The 19,538-nt window shown below is 45.0% G+C and overlaps 1 protein-coding gene across 1 annotated transcript in view; it reads left to right on the plus strand.

Annotated features, from left to right (window-relative positions):
* Positions 1-19,538, plus strand: part of LOC129478600 (uncharacterized) — an 88,552-nt gene that overhangs the window by 51,723 nt on the left and 17,291 nt on the right. Inside the window, exons 4-6 of the mRNA XM_063636656.1 lie at positions 2,939-3,087; positions 12,461-12,602; positions 13,592-13,746. Of these exons, the coding sequence (XP_063492726.1) occupies positions 13,691-13,746 (56 nt within the window). The 5' untranslated portion in view covers positions 2,939-3,087; positions 12,461-12,602; positions 13,592-13,690. The remainder of the gene's footprint in view (positions 1-2,938; positions 3,088-12,460; positions 12,603-13,591; positions 13,747-19,538) is intronic.

A 19,538-nucleotide genomic window follows, 5' to 3' on the forward strand; every position in this document is an offset into this window, starting at 1 on the left:
CCTGGCCACATCTATTGTTGTGTTTGTGTTACAAATACAAATGTGTATTTGTATTGTATTGTGTATATAATTGTGTGCTGCTGCACATTTCTTCTGAACTCCACATTTAGTGACATAATGTCGGTAGCTTGAAATTGTCCATCATGGGGCTATTTACACAGTGGAAATTGGCAAGTGCTATAAAGCCGAGTTCATTTTTCCCAGGGAGCCATTGTTATTTACCAACACACCACTGGAAAAAAGTGTTTGCAACATGCATGACAAAGAAAAGGCTAATCTCTATACAACGTGCTCCTATAAGCCAAGTATCGAAAGACTACTAACGTAATATAAACTTAAGAAAGGTATGAATAGTCCATTCCTAGAAATAAAAAGGTGTTCTGCCTCACAGCAAGAGAAACACAAAGCAGAACCGTACCGAGATATGATTTTTAACCTATGATGGGCAAAAATTTAAGTTTGATGAAACTATTGGAGAGGCCGTGGGGAAACAGGGATTCTTTCACCTTGCTGCTGTGTGTATAGATTACTAAAACCCCTTTGGAGGCAATTTGATTATATGTTTGCGTATGTAAGTAAAATTACCTGCAGGCACAGTGGCTCCTGCCTATAATCCCAGGGCTTTGGGAGGCTGAGGCAGGGGGAGTGCATGAGGCCAGGACCTCGAGACCACCCTGGGTGTCTCTAGAAAAAATATAAAAAATTAGCTAGGTGGTGGCATGTGCCCATAGTCCCAATTACTTTGGAGGCTGAGGCAGGAGGATCACTTGAGCCCAGGAATTTGAGGTTACAATGAGCTATGATCATAACACTGCTCTCCAGCCTGGGTGACAGAGTGAGACCCAGTCTCTCATAATAATCATAGTAATAAACCAAAATTACCAGTCCATGGACTCTTTGACCCAGCAATTCTGTTTTTGAGAACTTATCTTTTTTTTTTTTTTTTTTGAGATGTAGTCTCACTCTGTCGCCCAGGCTGGAGTGCAGTGGCATGATCTTGGCTTCACTGCAACATCTGCCTCCTAGATTCAAGCAATTTTCCTCCCTCAGCCTCCCTAGTAGCTGGGATTACAGGCGCCTGCCACCACGCCCAGCTAATTTTTGTATTTTTAGTAGAGATGGGGTTTCACCATGTTGGTCAGGCTGGTCTTGAACTCCTGACCTCAAATGATCCACCCACCTCGGCCTCCCAAATTGCTGGGATTACAGGCGTGAGCCACTGTGCCCGGCCTAGACCTTTGTTTTTTGATAGAATTGGAAACAACACAGATGTCCATCCATATTGGCTGGTTTAATAAATTTTGGAATGCCCATGCAAATGGAAATAACGAGAACTGTAAAAATAATGGAACATGGCCGGGCGCGGCGGCTCATGCCTGTAATCCCAGCACTTTGGGAGGCCGAGGTGGGCAGATCACTTAGGAGTTTGAGACCAGCCTGGCCATCGTGGAGAAACCCCATCTCTACTAAAAATACAAAATTAGCCGGGCATGGTGGCTCAGGCCTGTAAGCCCAGCTACTCAGAGGCTGAGACAGGAGAATCGCTTGTACCTGGGAGGTGGAGGTTGCAGTGAGCCGAGATCACTCCGTTGCATTCCAGCCTGGGCAACAAGAGCGAAACTCTGTCTCTAAATAAATAAATAAATAAATAAATAAATAAAATAATGGAAGTCACTCTCCATGTTGAGTGTGGAAAAATTTCAAAGTTACGTTATTAAGTGAAAAAGCAAGGTTAATATCAAAGTGTTGTGTTATCTTTTGCATAATAAAATAAAAATCTATTTGTATTTGATTTGCATAAACAAAATCTGGAAGGATAAATAAGAAACTACTAATGAAAATGGTTAAGGGGGGAGTCTGATGTGCAGGATGTGGGAACTGGATGGGTAGGGAATGAGAGAAGATCAAGACTTGGCAACATCATTTTGGACTAAATGTTGAGCTATGTCAACATGTTATCTTTTTATTTAATTAAATGAAATAAAAGAAACTTCGTTAGAGACCATTTGATTGTTCAGTTCACTAGTCACTCAAGACACAGTTATTGAGCATCTACCATGTGGCAGGCACTGTTCCAGGAACTGTGCCCAGAAGACAGGCACCAGATTATGCAAGTCGTGATCTACATACAGCTCAAGAGTTTGTGTCTTTAATCACAGAAACCACCCTTTGAATGCCACAGATTCCATTATGCCCACCCAATAGTTTCCTCCCAACCCATCCAGTCTCTTATCCATGACCTCACCATGGTAACAATATCCCCCATGGCCATTCAGATTTAGTAATAATTTAATGTTTGTCTTTTCTGTGTATGTTTTGTGTGTATATTTTTACATCTTGATTGTCTTTTTTTTTTTGAGCATGTTGTTCCATCTGGTTGGTAGAATATGATATGAAAAGGTCAGGACTTTAATTTTATGGACCATTTAGCTTCATTTGGAATGAGAATAAAGCTCCCATGACCAGAGATTTACCCGTCAATCTGAGCCAGAGGCTTAGCAGATGTCGGCACGTCCTTGATCACTGGAGGTCAGAGCAGGAGATCATAGATGGTTTGCTCCCTTCAAATCTATTATCATTACCAGGAATGTCATCAGTAGAACACAACTTTTAGATAGTTTGGCAGAGGTATTATATTCGTAAATAAAAGTAAATATGTCTGTGTGGGTGCACTTGTGTATGCATGTGTAATGTTTTGCAGTCTCCTTGAGGGCAGTAGAAACAATGATGAAACCTACAAGCATAATCCCAGAAACTGACAAAGCACATTCCCTCACATCTTTCATGTCTGCGTTCATATACCATCTTCTCAGAAAGCCTTTCCCTGACCACCACTAGAAAGTAACTTGCCTGAATTTTTGTCTGGTTTGTCCACTCTTGCACTCTCTCTCATCCTAGCTCTTACAGTATTTTTTCCTTTTTTTCAATTGCTTACTAGATGGTGAGCTCCTTAGAGGAAAGTGTTGTGCATATTTCCTCCATGTCTTCAGTACCCAACACAGTGCCTGACGTTAAGAGGGCTCTTAGTAAGTGTTTGTGAAAGACTGATAGAGCAATGCCCTGTGAAACAAGAAACTGGATAATATTGTAAGTATTTCTTTGGTTTGGAGGGATTGGAGTCTAAAGGGCATGCTTTGTTTTCCGGTTGGGTGGGCTGGTGTACTGCTGGGTGTTTTTGGTAAATGTGAAGATTTCCTCTTGCCTAGTTAGCCTGCACTCTGCATGCATGCCATACACGAGGCAGCTGGCTCACCACAGTGGACTGTGACAGTTCACAGCTCCCTGCCAGCCAGTTAGACTGTCCCATCAATCTGTCCCAGAAGCTCCCACACCCTCTCATCTGACAGTAATTCAATCCTTTCCTTGAATTTCTCTGATCACCCGCCCTGTGTTCTCCTCTCTCCTGTCCCTTGCTGTCTGAGCTGCTCAGACTTCAGCAGCCATATGGACTAAAGCAAAAGTGAGTTCATCCACAGAGCATGTGCTTGGGCAGCCAAGTCCTCCAGGTTTGAATAAAATGACCCAACGCATTTGGTATTCACTGGGCAGTCACACAGGGACATGTCCATTCTAGGATGTCCCTCAGAAAGGCCAGATCCTGCCTCAGCCAGATTCGCCTAAGTTCTTTGATTGGGACTCCTGGTGGCAGGCATGGGAGGTCAAACTCCCTCCACTTTCCCGTCCTATCCGCCCCTCCCAATTCCTCATTTTCCTAACCATTGGTTTTGCCTTAATGATGAATTCCAACATGAATTCCCATTCCCAATTCCATTTGGATTCTTCCCAAAGTGAAATCCCTCACCTGGTCTATAGCTGCAAATTGAAAAGACTCAAATTATGGCTTTTATAGACAACATACTACTGTGTTTCTTGGGGGCAAAGAACTGGCACTGGCTAAAGAGTTATATTCCAATGTACAATGCCCTCTGATTGTGTATTATATATTAGCACTCTGGGCTTGAAAGAGACAATTGTGTCATGTTTGCCCATTAATCGAGAATACTCATCTCAGCTGCACTGTGTTGCATGCCAGCCAAACTTGTCATTCTCATACCCAACAGCTTTTAATTGTTGTGTTGCCCTTTCATGGTAACCTTTCTCAGAGTTTGGAGAGCAAAAACAGAGTGCTACCTAAATATCAGCTCCTTCCCACTCTGAGAAAAAAAAAGAATCCATTTAGATGGAAGGGATTTGGGTTTTCTCATTCCCAGGGGCTGACAATGCTTCAGCGATTTCCAGTACCCATCAAGCCTAAATGCTAGTTATGGGATTGCTTCTTCTAGTAAAGTTAGGAAATATATCATACAAGCAAAGGGCTCCCATGACCTCACAGTAAGCTGGAGAATAAAATAGAAGAAATGCCTTAAAAATCATTGTCGAGACCCGATTCAATGCAAGTAACAGAAAAATCTAAACAATTCAATGCAGGTAACAGAAAAATCTAAATCAAACTGTCTTAGGTGAAAATTTTTATTCACTCACATAACTGAAAAGACCCGGGATAGTACGGCGTCAGCCTATCTAGATTCGGGGCTTGAAAATCTCTTCAAGACTTGATCCCATCCTTGCCACATGTTTGCTCTTCTGCTACTGCATAAACTTCTGGTCAGGGGAGCTTTATTCTCCTTCTTGCCCGTCTTGTGGCAAGATTGCGGCCAGCAGGTCAGTGGCAGGCTCTGAGCTCTAGTGGAAAGATTGAGTCTCGCTGGACTAGTTTGGGTCATGGTTCTTGTTCTGAGCCAACCATGTCGCCCACGGGGAGTGGAGCCTGAAAATTGGCCAGACCTAGGTCACTCTTGCCCCTAGACATGGAAGGGGTTAAATCCATCCACTCAAACCATGAAAACTGCAATGAGAGGTGCTGGTGGTTCTCCAGGAAAATCCATGGGCTGTTACCAGAAAAATGGGGAACAGATGCTGAACAAGCAAGAAAAACGGAGGTACTGTCCCTTCATCTCAGCTTCAAGAATGAAGGTCGAATGTGTTTGTAGGTTGGTAATGTAAGTTAATGTCTTCTCCCAGAACCCTGTCCAGAATAAAGAGTACCATTTACTGAGTGCCAGGCCCTGTGCCCAGTGTGGTACATCCTTTCATTTAGTCCTTACGCCTGCCCTGCCGTATGATGGGCCCCCGTTTCTAAATAAGGGAAGGAGGCATAAGGAGATTAAATGTCATGCTTGAAGCCACACAACTGCTAAAGACTGAGTCGTTATTTAACCCTGGTCTGACTGCAAAGCCCGTATTTATTCTCCTTTTGTGTATTTCCCAAACTTGCCTATTCACAAGACTCTCTGGGGGGTGTTTGTGAAAAACACAGGTTCTCAGGCGCTCCTCCTGGGAGATTCTGATTCAGAAAGTCTGGGCAGAAGTCTGGGCATCTCTTTTAACAGGTGTGCTCAGTAATCCTTATAATTAGACAAGGTTGAAAATGCATAATATACTGCCTCCCACAGGTTAAAAAATAGCTGACACGGCCATTGCACAAACCTATCCCCCTTTCTCTGCTCTTCCTTTCCCCACAGAAGACCTGAGGGGATTGCTGGCATTGCTATAGCTGCCCGTCGTGTTCACTCCACTCTCTACAGCAGTGCTCTGCAAAGATGGGGTGCATAAGAGGTCCAACCAGTGTATAGGAGGCAATGTTTCTTTTCTGTCAATTTCTATTTAATTTTTACCCTAAAAGAAAGAAAAAAATTCAGCTTTACAAAAATTTAATATCCAAAGTAACACTAGTATTCTTTTTTTTTTTTTTTTTTTTTGAGGCAGAGTCTTGTTTTCTCACCCAGGCTGGAGTGCAGTGGTGCAATCTCGGCCGACTGCAACCTCCGCCTCCTGGGTTCAAGCAATTCTCTTGTCTCAGCCTCCTGAGTAGCTGGGACTACAGATGCGCACCACCATGCCCGGCTAATTTTTTTTTTTTGTATTTTTAGTACATACGGGGGTTTCACTGCGTTAGCCAGGATGGTTTCTATCTCCTGACCTCGTGATCTGCCCGCCTCGGTCTCCCAAAGTGCTGGGATTACAGGCGTGAGCCACCGTGCCCGGCCAACACTAGTATTCTTACTCAACCATGAGCCCAGGGCCATATATGGTGGCTGAGGTGTCCTAAGAGAAGAGAATCCCGCAATAGGGGGGATAATGGTGCTCCCACTCATTTGCTAGCTTCCAGGCAATTTATAATTTATCTGTATTGAAATGAAATTACAGATTATTTATTCACTCTCCTGTCCCCTGAAGTTGCCAGTCATAGGGACAAATATGGTTTCAGAGACACGTTTTACAAAATCATCAACAAACATACAGTCCTTATATTACACAAACTGTTTCAGAGCATAGAAAAGGGGAAAACCTACCCAGATCTTTTTACGAAATTAGTATAACTTTGATTATAAAGCTGACAAGAACAAGAAAATAATCTATTAATCACACTTAAGAGTGTAGATGCAGGCTGGGCGCGGTGGCTCATGCCTGTAATCCCAGCACTTTGGGAGGCCAAGGCGGGTGGATCACCAGGTCAGGAGATTGAGACCATCCTGGCTAACATGGTGAAACCCCGTCTCTACTAAAAATACAAAAAAAAATTAGCCGGGCATGGTGGCCGGCGCCTGTAGTCCCAGCTACTTGGGAAGCTGAGGCAGGAGAATGGCGTGAATCCAGGAGGCGGAGCTTGCAGTGAGCCGAGATTGCGCCACTGCACTCCAGCCTGGGTGACAGAGCGAGGCTCCATCTCAAAAAAAAAAAAAAAAAAAGGGAAAGAAAGAATGTAGATACAAAAATCCTAAATAAAATATTAGCAAATTTAGTTAAGCAGTGTATTAAAAATAGTGGGTAGCCAGTACTTTACATAAATAAATAGGATTCCTGGGGTATAATCATGAAATAGTATTATTTTTCTCCTGTGATTGCACTTGGGTTTTTTTTGCTTTTTTTTTTTTTTTTTTTTTTGAGACGGAGTCTCGCTCTGTCGCCCAGGCTAGAGTGCAGTGGCGCAATCTCGGCTCACTGCAAGCTCCGCCTCCCGGGTTCACGCCATTCTCCTGCCTCAGCCTCTCCGAGTAGCTGGGACTACAGGCGCCCGCCACTGCGCCCGGCTAATTTTTTGTATTTTTTAGTAGAGATGGGGTTTCACCGTGGTCTCGATCTCCTGACCTCGTGATCCGCCCGCCTCGGCCTCCCAAAGCTTTTTGTTTTTAGATAGAGTCTTGCTCTGTCACTCAGCCTGGAGTGCAGTGGCGCCGTCTCGGCTTGCTACAGCCCCTGCTTCCCAGGTTCAAGCGATTCTCATGCCTCAGCCTCCCGAGTTGCTGGGACTACAGGCCACGACTAATATTTGTATTTTTAGTAGAGGTGGGGGGGGTCTCACCATGTTGGTCAGGCTGGTCTCGAACTCCTGACCTCAAGTGATCTGCCTGCCTCAGCCTCCCAAAGTGCTGGGATTACAGGCATGAACCACCGTGTCCTCCACACTTGTAAGGTGAATGTATGGCGAGTTCTTTCTTGTCTCTGAATGAAATCTCTGCCAGGTGTCACTGATTTTTCTGGCCACTCTGAATAAAAAGCCCTTTGACCATGAAAACCAGTCTCGGTTCATGGATTAAGATATCTAGGCTAGGCACAGTGGCTCATGCCTGTAATCCCAGCACTTTGGGAGGCTGAGGCAGGTGGATTACTTGAGGTCAGGAGTTCAAGACCAACATGGCCAACATGGTGAAACCCCCTCTCTACTAAAAATACAAAAATTAACTGGGCGTGGTGGTGCACACCTGTAATCCCAGCTACTTGGGAGGCTGAGGCAGGAGACTCACTTGAAACCAGGCGGCAGAGTTTGCAGTGAGCCAAGATGGCACCATTGCACTCCAGCCTGGGCAACAGAGAGAGACTCCATCTCAAAAAAAAAAAAAAAAAAGAAGAAAAGAAAAAGATATATGTCCAGTAGTAGTCAAAACTTCCAACATCACAAAGCATAAGTTATCTTGGCCCCTACCTGCGCCTGCAGCGGGTGGAGAGCCCGCAGTGGGAATGGAGGGTGTGGTATGTGTCTCATCGGTCTTCCTCAGTGTTGTTTTCTCCTCCTACCCATGCACTCTTTAGGTGGCCTGTGACTCCTGTAGGTTGAAACAGGGTCACGCCAGTAGTCCCAGCACTTTGGGAGCCTGAGGCGGGTGGATCACGAGGTCAGGAGATCGAGACCATCCTGGCTAACACGGTGAAACCCCGTCTCTACTAAAAATACAAAAAATTAGCCTGGCGTGGTGGCATGTGTCTGTAGTCCCAGCTACTTGGGAGGCTGAGGCAGACGAATCGCTTGAACCCGGGAGGTGGAGGTTTCAGTGAGCCGAAATTGTGCCACTGCACTCCAGCTTGGGCGACAGAGGGAGATTCCGTTTAAAAAAAAAGAAACAGGAAGGGAGAGGGGGCAACAGGGAAGGTCCTACTCGCACAGCACTGACATGAGCTGGCATTAGAACTCCCTGAGCTGGACAGAAGTTTAAAGTTAACTTTTTGTAGCATGGAGCACTTTGTGAACTTTTTTTGAGATCATGTCCCTCCACCCACCACCTGGCCCCTCCCTTTTTGGGAATCTCTCACCTGTCATTTCATTCTTGCAGGAGAATGCATCTCTTTTCTAAGTCTTCCCTCAGCAGCTCAGTGTTTAGCTCTCGTTCTAGTTCCGGTATTTTTTTTTTGAGATAGGGTCTGGCTCTGTTGCCCAGGCTGAAGTGCAATGGCACAATATTGGTTTACTGCAACCTCCACATCCTGGGCTTAAACCATCCACCTATCTCAACCTCCTTAGTAGGGATTTCAGGTACATGCCACCATACCAGACTAATTTTTGTATTTTGGGTAGAGACGAGGTTTCACCATGTTGCCCAGGCTGGTCTCAAACTCCTGGCCTCAAGCGATCCTCCTGCCTCAGCATAGCTCTAGTTTTCTAGAAGCTGGTCCTCTTAGCTGGATCTAGGAAACTTTACAATGGCAGTCTCTAATGGCTCACAACTGGCCCATGGAAGATATCTTCATACTTTGCTCAGATAAACTCTGGGAATGTAGAATTTCCCCAGTGCTTCTCTTTGCTCTGCCCTTAGAGTGACTACCAGCCAGTCCCCCATTCCTTAGCGTTCTCAGATGTTAGATACTGTCTTCTCTGTCCTTTGTGCTCTGGGAGACTCTGAGGAAGAGCAAGAGGCCGAGAAGACTAAATTCCATTTTTAAAAAGTAGGTGGTGGTACTTGTTCTATGACATCACAAGACTTATTTAAACTATAGAAATAAGAACATAGTGGGATGGTGCAAGAATTGGAAAATAAGTCAATGGAATAGGATAGGAGCCCAGAACATCCTCACACGTATCTGGACATCCTCACACGTATCTGGACATTCACTACATGATAAAGATATAATTAAAAGTCGTCCAGGCGTGGTGGCTCATGCCTGTAATCCCAGCACTTTGGGAGGCTGAGGTGGGTGGAACATGAGGTCAGGAGTTCAAGACCAGCCTGGCCAAGATGGTGAACTCCCATCTCTACTAAAAATACACAAATTAGCCAGGCATGGTGGCACACACCTGTAATCCCAGCTACTCGGGAGGCTAAAGCACAGAATTTCTTGAACCTGGGAGGTGGAGGTTGCAGTGAGCCAAGATCATGCCACTGCATTCCAGCCTGGGTGACAGAGCGGAACTCTATCTCAAAAAAAAAAAAAAAAAAATCAGTGAGAAAATAATTACATGGTGCTTGGAAAATCAGTTATCCATATGGAAAAACACAAAATTAGAACCCTGTCCTACATAACAGGTGGGTTAAAAATCCTACAAGTGGGCCAGGCACAGTGGCTCATGCCAGTAATCCCAGTACTTTGGGAGGCTGAGGCTGGCAGATCACTTGAGGTCAGGAGTTAGAGACCAGCCTGGCCAACATGGTGAAACTCCGTCTCTACTAAAAATACAAAATAATTTGCCGGGCATGGTGACGGGGGCCTGTGATCCCAACTTCTTGGGAGGCTGAGGCAGGAGAATTTCTTGAACCGGGGAGGTGGAGGTTGCAGTGAGCCGGGATGGCGCCATTGCACTCTAGCCTGGGTGACAGACTGAGACTTCATCTCAACAAATAAAAGAAATAAAAAGAAAAAGGGAGGGCAGTAAAATCTGGGAGATATCTGCACAGGAAGTCTCAATTATGTTTGCAATGCTTAATTAAAAAAAAAAATCCTGAGGTAGATCTCTAAATACCATTTCCCTTGGTGAAATGGCTGGTTCCAGGTCTGGGGCAAGATATGCACATGATGAGCACTGGAGAACTTGTTTTGCCAGGAAGTGAAGAAGCACTCCAAGACTGCTTGGGATCGGGTCAAAACAGCAGAGGACCCACTTTGAATGGGTTCCCACTGGCTGAAGTGGAGCAATTTCTGCATCAAAAAGGATGGTAATAATACAATGGATTAAAACCTATCAAATACATAAAAATCATGAGTTCACAATGATACCTAAACATAATCAGAAACCCAAGCAACCTAATGGCTTGTCTTTGGAGGTTAGGGTTTATTATTCTGAAAATGAATAAATAATGAGAAAGCATTTATTTTACCTTTCCTATGACAACTATATTTTAGAATAACTAAGTAGTTGATAAAAGTAGTTCCTGCCTATATAGAATTCCAACTTATCAATGCAGGAGAAATTACAGATTTTTAAAAAATTACCTCCAATGAAATAATTGATCTAGGGCTGGGTGCAGTGGCTCATGCCTGTAATCTTAGCACATTGGGAGGCCAAGGCAGGAGGATCGCTTGAGGTCAGGAGTTTAAGACCAGCCTGGGCAACATGGCAAAACGTCATCTCTACCCAAAATATGAAAATTAGCGGGGTGTGGTGGCACAGGCCTGAAGTCCCTACTAGGGAGGCTGAGATAGGAGGATGGTTTGAGCCCGGGAGGTGGAGGTTGCGGTGGACCAAGATCTTGCCATTGCACTTCAGCCTGGGCAACAGAGCCAGATTTGTCTCAAAAAAAAAAAAAAAAAAAAAAAAAGAAAGAAAGAAAAAGGAAGAAAGACTTGATCTAGGCAACAAGGCAACATTTAATAATGAGGCTAAAACTATTGGCTGGAATATTGATGGAGAATATTATAACGGAAGGGCCGGGCTGACCTCACCTATACCCCATGATCTATCTATGATCAATCTTAGCCTCCCTAGAAGGAGGGCAGCTCAAACACTATGTGCCTCACGGTGTAATGCAACAGGAAGCATCATTTACACTTTCTTGCCTAAACAATTGAACCTGATTTTATCATCTTTAGAATTTGCTAGTAGATTACAGGAAATATGAGGGACAGAAGAATGACTTAAATGACAAGAATACAGTTAGCGAACTCAAAAAAGGTGGGACATTCCATTGGAAAGATGACCCAGTTTTTCTCCAATAATTAAGCATTATTCTCCAACCAAGATGGCATTAGAAAAAAAGGGAGGATGGATTTTTGGGATAAAATAGACTGAGAATAGATAACAAATGCTACGTGAGACCCTTGTTTGCATCCCAATTTGAGCAAATCAACAATAAAAACACAATTTGAGAAAATCAAGGAAATACGCATATGGATTGGTATTAGAAGACATTAAGGAATTATTATTTTTGCTACGTATGATGAAAGTATAGTGATTATGTTTAAAAAATATCCTTATCATCTATGGAAGGACACATTAGAGTGTAGTGAAGGAGCCTAGGAAATTTTGCTTCCAAACATGGCACTCTTGCATGCTGATTATTTTAAATGAAAGGTGCTTGAAAGTAAGCAGATACTGAAAGATGTTATGCTCTGATATTCTCTTATCTGCTTTAACATTTGACCTTTGGCCAGGTGCAGTGGCTCACGCCTGTAATCCCAGCACTTTGGGAGGCTGAGGTGGGAGGATCACTTGAGGTCAGGTGTTTGACACTAGCCTGGGCAACATAGTGAGACCGCATTTCTACAAATATTAAAAAAGAAAAAAGAAAAAGTACTGGACCATCCAAAGAAAACACAATTGCCTTCCGTCCCCTCCCTGAAATCTCATTATCTATGGCAGAAAAGAAGACTGAGGAATGCAACCATATCTGGTTGACTTTTTCACAAGAGAATGTCTGCCTCTGTGGCTCATTTGAATTCCAAAAAGAATCATTTACAAGTTAATCTCTGTCTCCGGGGTCCATTCATTCGCACTAACCATTGTTTACCTAACCTCAGATGCATGGCCTGTATTCTGCATCTCCCTCCACCTACGAAGAAGGGTGCAGAAGCATCTGTATCTCATTGGGTTATGGTAACCATTCTCCTGCGATCCCCCAGTGTTTATGCATGTTAATAGAATCGTATACCTTACAGAAACAAAGTAAAATAACAAAAAATAAAATTGTATGCCTTTTTTTCCTCTGTTAATCTGTGTATTTATTTATTTATTTATTTATTTATTTATTTTTAGTTGGAGTCTTGCTCTGTCACCCAGGTTGGAGTGGAATAGCACGATCTCGGCTCACTGTAACCTCCGCCTCCTGGGATCAAGCAATTCTCCCACCTCAGCCTCCCAAGTAGCTGGGATTACAGGCGCCTGCCATCACGCCCGGGTAATTTTGTGTTTTTAGTAGAGATGGGGTTTTGCCATGTCGGTCAGACTGGTCTTGAACTCCTGACCTCAGGTGATTGCCCGTCTCAGCCTCCCAAAGTGCTGGTATTACGGGTGTGAGCCTCCGCGCCTGGCCAATCTGTGTATTATCAATTCATTTCAATAGACTTAGACTTGAACAATCATGGAAAAGTTCGAACTTCACTGCAGTAACATAGTGTCATACTAGGCCCCTATTGACTCCAATAGAGATGGCACCATGTCCAAAAGGCCAAAGAAAAGATCTAGAGACAGCCAATAAGGCATAGGGTTTATTTGGGGAACTTTCATAATGGGATGGTCTAGTCACAGTGGGCTGGACAGGACAACCACTACTATTGGTAAAAAAGCATGCAGTTTATAAAGCATTTTCACATAGCATCCTCCACCTAGCAACCTTCACCTACCAACCTCCATTTAATCCCCCAAAAAGGGACTTGATCCCCTGTATTACTTGTGTTCCAAGTGATGGGCCAAAGGTTCAGATGTCCTTCGTAGATTAGGAGTGGATCTCCTGGTTGGCTCCTCCTGGATCCCTTACCTTGGGACTCTGAACACACATTCTTCTTAGACCGCAGAGTCATTCACAGAGTCATGCTTCAGTGAAGTTATTGCTGTCAGGGGTGTCTGCCACATGCATGGTGAAATGCCTTTCAAATGGTCTTTTACCCCAACGCTTCAGGCAGCCTTAAAGAATGAGAATTAAAAATGAAAATATAAGCTACCCAACTGACTAAACGGACCCCCTCTTGGCCAAGGGGACCCCAAAGAGACCTTGGAATCTAAGTTCCTGTCCATGATGGGATGGAAGCTCAGAAATGCCTCATTGTAGCCCATCCCTCACTAACCACCATTAGGCTTTCTTCCCTAAGGGCTAAACAGAAACTGGCCCTTTCAGAAGAGCATCACTGATTTTCACCAACCACTGACTTCTGACCCTCCCTTTTGCAGTTTCAACATAACAACTGACCGACCCTCCTTACTCATCAGAGATCAGCAACCACAGAGTGGTTCTGGCCGGTCGATGGAGGATGTATAGTGAGGGTCTTCATGTCCTCTGCTTCACCTTTTGACCAGAGGGCTGAATACTCCATCAGTGGATCATGGTAATGCCACCATTTTTTGAACATGGGTCCTGTGGAGAGGTATGAAGTTCAATTGTGCATGTGCATGTTTCTCCTTTCATGAATATTCATGACTCCTCCTATAGCTTATTGAATATGTATAGGTGGCCACCCCATTCAGCATAAATCCCTGTTTTATATTTCTGACCCTTGAAGTTCCTGTTTCTTTTTGAGTCGGAGTCTTGCTCTGTCTCCCAGGCTGGAGTGCAGTGGCCCCATCTTGGCTCACTGCAACCTCCGCCTTCCAGGTTCCAGCAATTCTTCCACTTCAGCCTCTGGAGTAGCTGGGATTACAGGTGCCCACCACCACGCCCAGCCAATTTTTTGTGTTTTTAGTAGAAACTGGGTTTCACCATGTTGGCCAGGCTGGTCTCGAACTCTTGACCTCAAGTGATTTGCCCATCTTGGCCTCCTAAAGTGCTGGGATTACAAGGTGTGAGCCACCATGCCCAGCAAAGTGCCCTTTTCTGGCTTCTGGATGGAGGCTGTGCTTCCCGGCCTGTCCGAATGGTCACCCTGCAGGCCACAACCTTTTATGAGAAATGGAGCTCTCCTTCCCCAAGTTTGTGAACCTCATCATTCTTCAGTTTTCATGAACTACATAAACTGGCCAGATGCTTCACTCAAGGGTCTATAATATGAGCATCTCAGTTGGTCCTGCTGGGCGCCACAGCCTGAGAATGTAATACAAACTAGGAGGAGCAGATTCCCTGCTTTCAGTGAGGTGGGCGCCGGAGCAGCGCACTGGAGCACTGTACCAGTGTTTGTGGGGCTCAGAGGAGGGCACCAATGGGTGTAGCCGTGCGAAGAGCAGTGTCCTGGGGGCCCTTGGAGAGAGGCTCCAGCACCCTTCCAGAGCGCCCGTGGGGTGCCTGGGGGCTCCTGGAACCAGAAAGGCAGGGTATGAGGAAGGCTTCTACTGACGAGGGCTGAGCCCCAGGACTCTTCTGTTAGGGTTACCACCCCAGGCTGAGGGGGCTTGAGGACATCTGGCCTACACTCACAGAATGTAGATTAGGCATTTTACATACAAGCACAACAGTCCAAACCCTAGGTCACCCCTATTTTACAGTTACGGAAATAAAGGCAGAAAACCATTTAGCTTTTGACCTCTTCCAAAGGCTGGGTGAGAACTATCTCCTGCCTCCAGGCTGCTCTCTCACCCCCACCATCCAGTAAATCTTTCTGACTTTCTGCACACCTTTGTCTAACATGCTGAAAGACTGTCAAAGGACTTGCAGGGTTCAGCCCAGGAGGTGTTAATAGCTACTATCTCCTTTCTGAAGTTTTTATCAGGAACTGCTGTTCTCACAAATCAAACTGTGAGAACATTTGCCAGAAATTTCCCTGGAGCTCAGGTTTCACTCTTCCTGCAGCATCAGAACGGGCATGTTTAGTGGTGGCGATTGCATTGCTTGAGGCCTGTGGCCACTACGAAGCCTGAGTCCATTCTGTCCTTAGAAGCTCTGCTCTTTCCATTTGATGCCTGTGTCTCCGGGTGGAGCCCAGGAGAGGAGGGGGTGGCAACGTTTCTGTGGCACTTTGCCAGTGGCAAGAAGGCTAGGCTTGCCCTGAGAATTTCCATATGTAGGGTCTGAATCAAGTCCAGGGAGCTACTTGCCATGGAAATCCTGGTGGTGGTTTGGCTAGAGGAGACAGGTATACTTGCAGGCAGCTGTTTTCCCGGCCCTGCCAGCTGAACTGATGAAGCACCTGTGATGGATTCATTTCCCACATTCCCACGATTTGGCAATTTCTTTTGATAAAAGTTTCCTCCTTGCCATGTCCCTGGACTCCAATCTGGGAATTATGTTTGATGTTGAAAGACTTTTGCATTTTGGACTTGTTTAGACCATGTCTGCCTTGTTTATAGAGCGGGGCATCTTCTGGTTTGGCACAGTGGCTCACGCCTGTGTTCCCAGCACTTTGGGAGGCTGAGGTGGGTGGATCTCTTGAGGTCAGGAGTTTGAGACCAGCCTGGCCAACATGGCGAAACCCTGTCTCTACTAAAGATATGAAAATTAGCTGGGCTGGTGGCGGGTGCCTCTAATCCCAGCTACTTGGGAGGCTGAGGCAGGAGAATTGATTGAACCCAGGAGGCAGAGGTTGCAGTGAACCAGGATGTAGCCACTCACTGCACTCCAGCCTGGGAGACAGAGTGAGACTCTACCTCAACAGCAACAGCAACAACAGCAACAGCAACAACAGCAACAGCAACAACAAACAACAACAACAGAGTCCAGCATCTTCCTATTATAAGTTCATCTCTGCTCTCTATAAAGACAAGAAATTAAGAAGGGGTTAATAAGAAGAGGATAAAAAGAAGTAAGGTATTTTTCCTGGTCTTCTCGAAGGTAATCCCATGATATATGTACCAGATACTGAAACCAACCAAACCAGATATCAGTGTCGTGCAGAATGGTATAGAATAAAGAGCTCTACATGAGGAGATGAGCACTGTGGCCTTTTCAAGGTGTGTAGTCCACACTGGCCTTGGTTGGCTCCTCTGTAAAATAAGACTAAATAATGACTAGCCTAAGTAAAGGCAAGAGGTTCAACCTGATCAATATCTGGAGTGACTTTCCTTTTCTTTAAATCTGGGCAATACTGACAATCTAACCATCCATTCACTCATTCACTATTGCTTTATGTACTCATTGACTTGTACATTCACTCAACAAGTTTTCGCTGAGTGCATATTACATTTTCTATGAAAAGAGCCAAACTCTGTAAAATATTTGAAGAGATTTATTTTGGGCCTACTATGAGTGACCGGGGCCTGAGACACAGTTTCAAGAGGTCTTGAGAACATGTGCCCAAGGTGGTTGGGCACAGCTTAGTTTTATACATTTTAGGGAGACATAAGACATCAATCAATACATGTGAGGTATATATTGGTTTGGTCTGGAAAAGCAGGACAACTTGAAGTGGGGTGGGACTTACAGGTCATAGGTGGATTCAAAGATTTTCTGATTGGCACAAAAAATACAAAAATTAGCTGGCCATGTTTTCACACACCTGTAGTCCCAGCTATTCAGGAGGCTGAGGTGGGAGGATTCCTTGAGCATAGGAGGTCAAGGTTGCAGTGAGCCAAGATGGCGCCACTGCACTCCAGCTTGAGAAGCAGAGTGCGACCCTGTCTCAAAAAAGAAAAAAAAAAAAAGAAAACATTCAGTTCCAGTAATCTGGGAAAGCATTAGGAAAGAGGTGAGCAAGAAAATAAAATATGGTCTGTCTATAGATGCTCACAGGTGGGGAATCAGAAAGCAACAGGACGTGGGTTGTTTGGAACTAAAGGTCTATGTAGCAGTGAATTTTGTCAGCATAAGCTGTCAGCCAGTTGTCTTGGTAGGGGCTGTCAAACTCAGTTTAGCAAGTTCCCACACAACCTACCTTGCTGGCCTCTGCAGTCTGCTTTTCTACTTGGGTTGAAACCGTCAGTCTCTGGGGAAGGACTGTTGGCAGACGAGCCCGATGAGTTGGGGAATGAAGTTGGACCTAGGTGGTCTCCCAAGGACAGGATTTTGTCAAGACTGGAGTTTGACAATGAGGCGGATGCAAATGCAGACAGGTGGTGCCCGCTGTGCCCTTTGTGTTGCCTTCCTGTGCTTCTAACTTGGTGTGACTTGTTCAAAATTCCACCTACTACTTCACCAAGACCAGCTTTCCACACTCTGAAATGGATTTCTGTTTGTGGTCTGTTAGGCCACTGTGCGGTTTCCCCTACGGGATTCCTTTTTGTGGTTGGAGGTCAAATTCTTTCTTGCCCGCTGCTTCCAGGAATGTGTGCTGTGTGTCTCAGTGTGCTGCACAGGAGGGTTTTATTTCACCTCCCTTGAATGGAATGGCAGTTATCCAGCAGGTCTGGGTGCATGTATAAATAGAGGGATGCGTAAGCCTGCATTTAATATCTAGAACATAAACCAGCCACCACTGCGTGCTACACAGTCATGTTTTGATTAAAGGCTGCTGACAGCACCGCAGACCATGCTGTGGGGCCCAGCAAACCACCTAATCCCACTGCTTGATCCCAGGCATAGATGGGGCAGATTTCACTGCCAGGAACAATTTCTTTCCAGCCACCAGCAGCTCTGAGTTTCTGCTGCTTTTCCTGCTTCAGCTGCTCATTGCTGATGACTCTGGGTCAGACAGGCCAGAGCGCACATGGAAGACTGAAGTGGACAGCTAATCCCCAAGTTGTAGTCTTTTTTTTTTTTTTTTTTTTTTTGCCAGAAGATTTAGATTCACTCCCCTGTGAATACTTTTGACTACAGCTGATGTCAGAAGAGCTGGTTGATATTTTTTCCTTTTTTTTTGTTCTTGGCCATGAACCAAGAAGGGCCATTAAAAGTTCAGCATTTCAGCCAGGCGCAGTGGCTCATGCCTGTACTCCCAGCATTTTGGGAGGCCAAGGCAGGCGGATTGCTTGAGCCCAGGACTTTGAGACCAGCCTGTGCAACATGGCAAAACTCCACCTCTACAAAAAATACAAAAACTACCTGGACATGGTGGCATGTGCCTGCAGTCCCAGCTACGCTGGAGGCTGAGGCGGTAGGATCACTTGAGCCTGGGAAGTTGAAGCTGCCGTGAACTATGATCGGACCACTGCACTCCAGCCAGGGCAACAGAGCAAGACTCTGTCTCGATTAAAAACAAACAAACAAACAAACAAACAAAAAACAACCAGTTGTTCAGCATTTCTGTATCTTTGCCCAACTTCCTACAATGTGCCATGTGAGAGCATCACTTCCTAGTCTATACAGGATACAGTATGAATTTCTGCTTCTGCCACTCAGATTCATCACAATGTAGTCCCAAATTACCTTCCTTTTTCTTTCTTTTTTTGAGATAGGATCTTGCTCTGTTGCTCAGGCTGGAGTGCAGTGGTGCAATCATGGCTTATTGCAGCCTCCACCTCCCCAGGCTCAGGTGATCCTCCCATCTCACCCTTCCAAGTACCTGGGACTACAGGTGCACGCCATTACACCCAGCTAATTTTGTATTTTTTTGTAGTGATGAGGTTTCACCATGTTGCCCAGGGTGGTCTCAAACTCCTAGGCTCAAGGCATCCACCCACCTTGGCCTCTCAAAGTTTTGGGGTTACAGATGAGAGCCACCATGCCAAGCCTCCAAACTGTCTTTTTGATCTTATAACCACTGCACCCCTACTTTAACTTCTACGTAAGTGGATTGGCCTACTTTCCATTTTCCAATGCCCCTTGTACCATTTGTTGTTATTGTAGTGGTCTCTTCGCCTAGATTGGCTCCCATTCTCTCTGCCTAGTGAAAGCCTTTCTGTCTATTAGGGCTGAGTTTGATTCTAGGGCCTCCATAACGACCCTCATCCACAGGTGTCTTTCTATAGCATGCATTAGTTCTACTATTTAGTCAACAAGTAATTGTATCATAACCCATAATTTATTGTTGTATATACTGACTACAACTGAAAGATTTTAGACTGGAATTCTAGATTCCAGTCTGCCCTAGATTGGAAACCCCGTGAGGTCAGGGGCCATGCATGTGCTATGTGCTTGGTAACTTGTACAGTGTCAAGTGTTACGTTCTACACATGAGAGGGATTGGAAAGTGCTTGCTGATTGAATTAATCAAAATCCACTCTTGAAAAAGCAGAGTTGGCAGTATTTATTAGTGAATCAAGTGACCTTTCAAGGATGTGCTCTGGCTAAGCACTGGAAAACTGGAATATGAAGTAGTAATTAAAGTTATTCTCAGGTCCAGAAGGAAACCCAGAGAATGTTACTCTCCTGACATCC

Source organism: Symphalangus syndactylus, chromosome 3, assembly GCF_028878055.3.
Source record: "Symphalangus syndactylus isolate Jambi chromosome 3, NHGRI_mSymSyn1-v2.1_pri, whole genome shotgun sequence".
Taxonomy (NCBI): domain Eukaryota; kingdom Metazoa; phylum Chordata; class Mammalia; order Primates; family Hylobatidae; genus Symphalangus; species Symphalangus syndactylus.